Raw genomic sequence first — 7895 nt, forward strand, 5'->3', positions numbered from 1 at the left:
GGGCCCCCTGGATAGGCCTGAGACTATGGAAGACATGGAGCTCGGCCGAAGGAGGGGTGAATCCCTGCCTACCTTTAGACGGAGGACTGTTGAAAAGCTGAGGCGGATTGAGAAAGAGGAGGAGAAATTGGCAACTTTGAAAGTAGAATTTAAAAAGAAAAAGTTGTATTGTGCCAAACTGTACAGTAAGAAGAGACCGGCTCTGAGGCCTGAATTGAAGGACTTGGAGCAAGCTTTGAGGAAGCAGAAAGAGTTGGTGAGCTCTCTGAAGGAAAGCTGTGAAGCACTTCAGGAGAAATACAGGAATGAGGAACGTTTCAGCCGTATGAGGAGAGGAGCCGTTTCCAGCATGGAGAGTGACCCAGTCAGTGAGGAGATTCAGGTACCGACAGAGTCAGCAGAGAGTGAGAAAGTGGGCCCGGAGGATGAGCCCAGCTCTTCAACACCTCAAACATCTGCTGAGCCCCCAATGGCGGAGGCCTCTGTCTCCCTCCCTCTGCAGCAGCAATGTGGAACATCTGAGCAGGAGGTTGAGGGGGGTACTGGGATGCTGGAGTTCAAAGCTGAGCTGGAATCCCCTCTGGATGGAAGAAAGTTCCATTTTTCTGCAGATTCCCCAGATGAGGAGATGGATACCGTTCCTCGCCCTATGAGAGAGAGACCTGTGGAGAGAGGAAAATTCACCATTAAGCCTGCAACATCCAGGAGGGAGTTTGATCCCGCCATTAACCATGACACTGCAGAGGTAACACAGAAAGCAGGTACAGTGTGTGTGCAAGGTGGTGATGTGAACTTTAATGACAATGTGCTTGCTGAGGGTTGTAGTGCTATGGGCTGTCAGCCCACACCCATAGACAATGTGCAGCATGCAGTGCAACCTGATACACCTGCTGAAAAAATTCCACTTTTAAATGCAAGTGGTGAGAAAATTGGAAAAAACTGTGTGTTTCTGGTTGAAGAGTCTGCAGAGAGGAGCACCACGGACATTGCAGAGGCTTTGCCTGGACCAAATACAGTGGCTGTTCCTGAGCATGGTGGAGGAGATGCTGGGAGCAGTAGTACTATAACTTTTTTGGAGTCTGCAGTAGACAAGTCTGTGATTGAACCCAGGAAAGCAGCTGAGTGCTCAGAGAAGGGGGAGGGGGTGGGTCTTGTCTCTGCTGCTCCAAAGACTGCAAGGGTTGATTCAGGCTCCTCATCAGGTGTGGTTGTGTCTAAAGACAATGCTGTAATTGCTGGTGGTATGTCTGGGAGGAAAACCTATGCTGGTGCTGCTGAAGGGTTTGGGAGGGGGGTGCAAGCAGGGAAGGAGCATGGAAATGTTTTATCTTCCTCATTATTTAAAAGGAGGAATGTGGTTCAGCTCAGATGGGAAGGCGAAGGTATTCCGCCATATAGGAGAGCTGTGGTTGATAAGATTCTGCAGATGGGCTTTAAACCTGCAGATATCTTTGCCCTGATCAGTCCGACCGGCTCCTATGAGTACGATTTGTCCTTTGTCCGTCCGGAGTCTTTGGACATATTTTGGGAGAAATATGAACATGTGTATAGGAGCCTGCCGGACTGGAAAGGGCTCATCCCCAAAGTTGTGTCACGTCAGCCACTTATTAAAATGGTGACGATTCTTGTGCGCAATGAATCCATACCGCAAGGGGATTTATCTGTATGGCTGAGGAGATATGGAGACATCCTGAGCCCCTTACACAAAATTATGGATGATCGAGGAATATGGACGGGGGGATGGTCTGTGCAGCTAAAACTGAGGGTTATTGATAATGTCATCCAGCATCTGCCATCCTCAGCTTTCCTAGGGAGGGACAGACTGACCATCTTCTATCCAGGCCAGCCAAAGCTGTGCAATAAGTGTGGGGATAAAGGGCACTTTGCATCCTCCTGTCCAGTAATGAAATGCTCTCTGTGTCAGGATTTAGGGCATTTGGCAAAGGATTGCAATATTATAAGGTGCAACTTGTGCAATGCGGTTGGGCATCCTTATAGCCAGTGTCCTGAGGCAGTACACAACCAGCCTGAGCTCATGAGAGAGTTTTTCCGTCTGGACATGGAGGATGCTCAGAGCTCAGCAGCTAGGGTGCCTGCGATTCCCTCCGAGACTGTACCAATACCCAGTGTGTCAGTGTCTTCCCAGTCTGTGGTGCCCCAGTCTGTGCCAATGCCCAGTGTGTCAGTGTCTTCCCAGTCTGTGGTGCCCCAGTCTGTGCCAATGCCCAGTGTGTCAGTGTCTTCCCAGTCTGTATGTAAGGTATCGGTTACTAAGAATGTGTCCAATCCTTCTGTGTCTATGTCTTCCAAAATTGCAGAGGCGGCAAGAGGTGCTGAGGCAGGGGCATCAAGTACAGTGCCAGTCCCCTCCCCTAGACATTGCAGGGCTTCCATTAGGGACCATGGGGTGCAGAGGAGTGGGGAGAATGGTGAAGAGGCTGGCCTGGTGGTAGATAAGGTAAGGGAGAGTGGGGGTGAAGGGGAGGGTAAGAGTGGGGAAACTGTTATTTCCAAATTGTCCAAGGGTGATACGGAATGGTTGGAGGAGAAAAGAAAGAAGGGCAAAAGAAGGAAAAAAAAGTGTTCAGCTACCCACAGTCCTGAGGTTTTGCCTTTGACAAATAAGTTTGGGGTCCTGTCAGATGATGAATGGGACTTGTTGAGTACAGAATCTTCCATGGATGATGAGTCGCAGGGTGCAGTGAAGCGCACTGGTTCTCCAGGGGGAGAGAGTAGTCAGGCTAAGAAACGGCTGCCTCAATTATCTGTTAAAAGTGGCAACCAATAATGTTATCAGCTGAAAATCAGTCCTAAAATATAATTTTTCATTAAAGGCTCCATGCATGGTGAAGTTTCTTAGTCCGGCTCTCTCGTAGGGTTTATGCTGTGTGCAATTTGGTTTATTTATTATGTTCTTGTTTTGTATAGTTATATTCAATTATTTTGTAAATATGTTATTTATAATTTATTTATTATGGTTTTATTGTATATAAGTTGATTGATTGTAAGAATTTCCAATAAACAAAATTAACCCCTCCTAATGGGCACAGCAGGTTTGTAGACCCGGGAACTGAGTGCTAGTCTGGTTGGAGTTCCTCATATTGCCTGAGAGCTGATTATTTGGCAGTTCTATCAATGAAGCAAGTTCAATGTATAGGAAACGGAAATTGTCTACGACCCAATTCTGGTAGAGAAGATTATTGAGAGATCTGCCTTTCTGTGGGAAAAAGTCTTTAGGGTCTAGCGTATCAACTAAAGTATTCTCCTTCAAATAATTTAAAAACTTTTCTAGTCCCCTTATTGGTAATTGACTCTTTTGTACCCCTCTGCATTATAGATTTTTATCCTTCACCTGCCCCGCTACCTCCGGATTAGCCGACCAAAACCTGAGCCGCCTGTTCTGGCTGAACCGCTGTCCCACCGGTCCCCAGTCCCACGACATGCTGACGAGTACTTCATCCGCAGGCCGGAGAACGACTTCATCTTCCCCAAGCCTGATAGGTGTGTGCCTTTCATTACTATACTGGGGTCTATTTATATACAGCGCTAAAACAGCTGCACCTTGGCCCAGTACTCTTCTCAAGAGCCCTCAGCCCTGATGTCCTTAGTCCTGATGTCCTCAGTCCTGATGTCCTCAGTCTTGATGTCCTCAGTCCTGATGTCCTCAGTCCTGATGTCCTCAGTCTTGATGTCCTCAGTTCTGATGTCCTCAGTTTTGATGTCCTCAGTCCTGATGTCCTCAGTCTTGATGTCCTCAGTCCTGATGTCCTCAGTCTTGATGTCCTCAGTTCTGATGTCCTCAGTTCTGATGTCCTCAGTTCTGATGTCCTCAGTCCTGATGTCCTCAGTCTTGATGTCCTCAGTCCTGATGTCCTCAGTCCTGATGTCCTCAGTCTTGATGTCCTCAGTCCTGATGTCCTTAGTCCTGATGTCCTCAGTCCTGTTGTCCTCAGTCCTGTTGTCCTCAGTCCTGTTGTCCTCAGTCTTGATGTCCTCAGTCTTGATGTCCTCAGTCCTGATGTCCTCAGCCAGCAGTGGAGGAGTTATGCAGATATCACTTGATACATGATGCATCAATAAAAGGGGTGGGCCAGGGACCGTTAGGCTGAGAAGGATCAGGCTAGATGATGCTGGACGACATCCAGCCAAAAAATGAGATGGGGGTCAATCTGACATTATCAAAAAGGGTAAAAAGATTTTAAAAAAAAAGTGAGAAAACAAGAACATGAAGTAAAATATTTATTAATGGGTTCCTATACGATGTGACAGTGTCCTCTTTTATAGGTATCAGGCGGCAGCCTTCTCACGGGATATGAAATGGTTCTTGGATGGTCCAAGTTTGGGGCTCACTCTCCCCCCGGATCTACAGTCTGCCATCAGCGCCATCCGATATCTCGCCCAGCAGCTGCAAGAACAGGAGGACTACGATAATGTACGTATCAGAATATACTGCAGATAAAACCCTAGAGGTCCCCCTATGGCCGCATCAGACTCAGAAACAAGGCATTTAGTAGCTTCTAAGTTGACTTCATGGTTGCTTTTGATTTATTAAGGGGAAATCTTCAAGCTTGTGTCCAGGTGCAGTCTACTTTCTCCACTGCAGGTGGCGTTCAACTGCAGTGGCCTCTAGCTGGAGAGGAAGTCAAGAGGAACACAGTTTCTCTATGGTTTCCTGGGGCACTGAGAAAGTGATCCAGTTGGATGCTGTTGCTTCATGTGACTCTGACAGCCATCTTGGGTCAGGCAGAGCCTATTTCCAAATGATCTGTTGGACCTCCAATCCCTGAAAAGTTTTATTTCATTGTTATGAAAGGTATGAAGATATGATTGGGATTGGTACTGTATATATTAAGGGACAACCACTATTTGAGGGCCTTGAGTGGTTTGTAACAGAAGGTCAAGGGAACTACCCTGGTGTGTGGGATTGGACCTATCTATCTGTAAGAGGCTCACCCGGTCAGGTGGTTGGAGTCTGTCCTTATCATGCACTGTGCTTGCCGCTTCATTTTGTAGATACTTCTTCCTTGGTCCCCTCTGCTCAGAATGTCTCTGCTGTCCTTGGGTCTCCCAGATCTTCTCACTTTCTTCAGATTTCTTGTAGTGCCCTTCCTGGGTCTTGCTGTTCCTCTACATCCTCTGCTCACAATTCCTCTGGTGCCCCTCCTGGTCCCATTGCTCTTCTCCTCTTTTGTTACCTCTGCTGGGTCCTCCTGTACTGCAGACCCCTCTCCACCCCTAATACCTGAACCAGCGTCCTCATCATACTCTAGGCTCACACAAGCTGTCTACATACCCGCATGTCATCAAGTTGTAACACTCTCACGTTTTACAATACAAAGTTTGATATCTCATTGGTTGTAATCCTCATTATGTTCTCTTATTTATCTCGAATGATTCAACCTCACATGACCTCTGCCTACCCTGACCTCAGCTGTGTACCAGACTGCATATATTCAGTATTTTTTGGAGAATTGGTGGTCCAGTGGATACAGAATGTCTCTGCACAGCAACCTTCTGGATTCCTCCATTGAGATCATTTCTTGAGTTTGCATTTCCTAACCTGAGAAGGTTTAGCACTCCGAGTCAGGCAATGCCCCGGTTCCAGCAGTGATGCCCCCTTCTTCAGAGTTTTTATACGAGTGTGTCCCAGCAATGGGGTGTTTACATGACTGCATGTCATCAAGTTATAACACTTACAAGGTTTGGAGGTAGATATAGGGGAGATGTGCTGCAGGGTTTTGTTGGGGGGTATATCATTGTGATGTCCTACAGGAAGGTCTCAGTGGGCTCCATGTTGTATTTTCAGGGGATTTCGGTAGAGCACATTCTGAGATCTGGTGATAATTGTTCTCTTTTCTTTCTGACAGCTGAAGGAGGATTGGCAGTATGTTGCCATGGTGGTGGACCGGCTCTTTCTCTGGACGTTCATCGTGTTTACTACTCTGGGGACGCTGGCCATCTTCTTGGATGCAAGCTTCAATCGTCCACCAGAAACCCCTTTCCCCTGATACCCCGTTCCCTGATACCCCAGTGCCCTGGCATCCTATTATTTGACACCCCTTCTCTCATACCCCAGTGCCCTGGAGTCCAGTTATCTGACACCCCTTCCCTTATACCCCAGTGCTCTGGGATCCCATTATCTGATACTCCATTTCCAAATATCCCAGTGGCCTGGCATCCTATTACCTGACACCCCTCCCCTCATACCCGAGTGCCCTGGAATTCCCTTAACTGACACCCCATTCCCTGATAACCCAGTGCCCTGGCATCATATTACCTGACACCCCTTCTCTCATACCCAAGTGCCCTGGAATCCAGTTATCTGACACCCCTTCCCTTATACCCCAGTGCTCTGGCATCCCATTATCCGATACTCCATTTCCAGATATCCCAGTGGCCTGGCATCCTATTACCTGACACCCCTCCCCTCATACCAGAGTGCCCTGGCATCCCATTACCTGACACCCCATTCCCTGATACCCCAGTGCCCTGGCATCCCAATATCTGACACCCCTTCCCTCATACCCAAGTGCCCTGGAATCCAATTACCTGACACCCCTTCCCTTTTCCCCAGTGCTCTGGCATCCCATTATCTGATACTCCATTCCCAGATATCCCAGTAGCCTGGCATCCCATTACCTGACACCCCTCCCCTCATACGTGAGTGCCCTGGAATCCCATTACCTGACACCCCTTCTCTCACACCTCAGTGCCCTGGCATCCCATTACCTGACACCCCGTCCCTCACACCCCAGTGCGCTGGCATCCCATTACTTGACACCCCTTCCCTTATACCCCAGTGCCCTGGCATCCCATTACCTGATACTCCATTCCCAGATACCCAGTGCCCAGGCATCCCATTCTTTGATACCCAAGTGTCCTGGCATCCCATTACCTTACACTCCATTCCCTGATACCCCAGAACCCTGGCACCCCATTCTCTGATATCCAAGTGTCCTGGCATCCTAGTGCCCTGGCATTCCATTACCTTACGCCCCATTCCCTTATACCCCAGTGCCCTGGCATCCCAGTATCTGACACCCTATTCCCTGAAAACCCAGGGCCCTGGCATCCCATTACCTGACACCCCTTCTCTCACACCTCAGTGCCCTGGCATCCCATTACCTGACACCCTTTCCCTCACACCCCAGTGCGCTGGCATCCCATTACCTGACACCCCTTCCCTTATACCCCAGTGCCCTGGCATCCCATTACCTGATACTCCATTCCCAGATACCAAGTGCCCAGGCATCCCATTCTTTGATACCCAAGTGTCCTGGCATCCTATTACCTTACACTCCATTCCCTGATACCCCAGAACCCTGGCACCCCATTCTCTGATATCCAAGTGTCCTGGCATCCTAGTGCCCTGGCATTCCATTACCTTACGCCCCATTCCCTTATACCCCCGTGCCCTGGCATCCCAGTATCTGACACCCTATTCCCTGAAAACCCAGAGCCCTGGCATCCCATTACCTGACACCCTATTTCCTGATACCCCAGTGTCCTAGCATCACATTCCCTGATTCCCCAGCGTCTAACACTTTTACCTGACACCTCATTCCCTTATACCCAGTGCCCTAAATCCTACAGTTCTTAACACCTGAGATGCTAACCCCTAGTTTCCATATTATTCAATTACTTTGTACCCCATTCCATGACACCCTATTTCTTGGTACCCAATTATTTGACATCTGTGGTCCTGTAAAGTACCTGTTATTATTATCCCTGTACCTGCTTGTACAGCCTATTTTCATTGTTGTCTGAAATGAAATATCAAAGTAAATGATTGTACATTGACTGGAGTCATCATAACGCCCTCTGCTGGTCATTGTATATATTGTTTCCTAATATAAATTGAATACTGGGGTTACAATACTGTCCCTGGTGGTCAA

General features: G+C 48.2%; 1 protein-coding gene across 1 annotated transcript in view; it reads left to right on the plus strand.

Annotated features, from left to right (window-relative positions):
- The window catches only part of CHRNB1 (cholinergic receptor nicotinic beta 1 subunit), a 38804-nt gene extending 32672 nt beyond the window's left edge, over positions 1 to 6132 (plus strand). Inside the window, exons 9-11 of the mRNA XM_082255849.1 lie at positions 3338 to 3501; positions 4285 to 4432; positions 5868 to 6132. Of these exons, the coding sequence (XP_082111975.1) occupies positions 3338 to 3501; positions 4285 to 4432; positions 5868 to 6008 (453 nt within the window). The 3' untranslated portion in view covers positions 6009 to 6132. The remainder of the gene's footprint in view (positions 1 to 3337; positions 3502 to 4284; positions 4433 to 5867) is intronic.
- The last annotated feature ends 1763 nt before the right edge of the window (positions 6133 to 7895 follow it).

Source organism: Pelophylax lessonae (assembly GCF_965119305.1).
Source record: "Pelophylax lessonae genome assembly, chromosome: 4".
NCBI classification, from domain to species: Eukaryota; Metazoa; Chordata; class Amphibia; order Anura; family Ranidae; genus Pelophylax; species Pelophylax lessonae.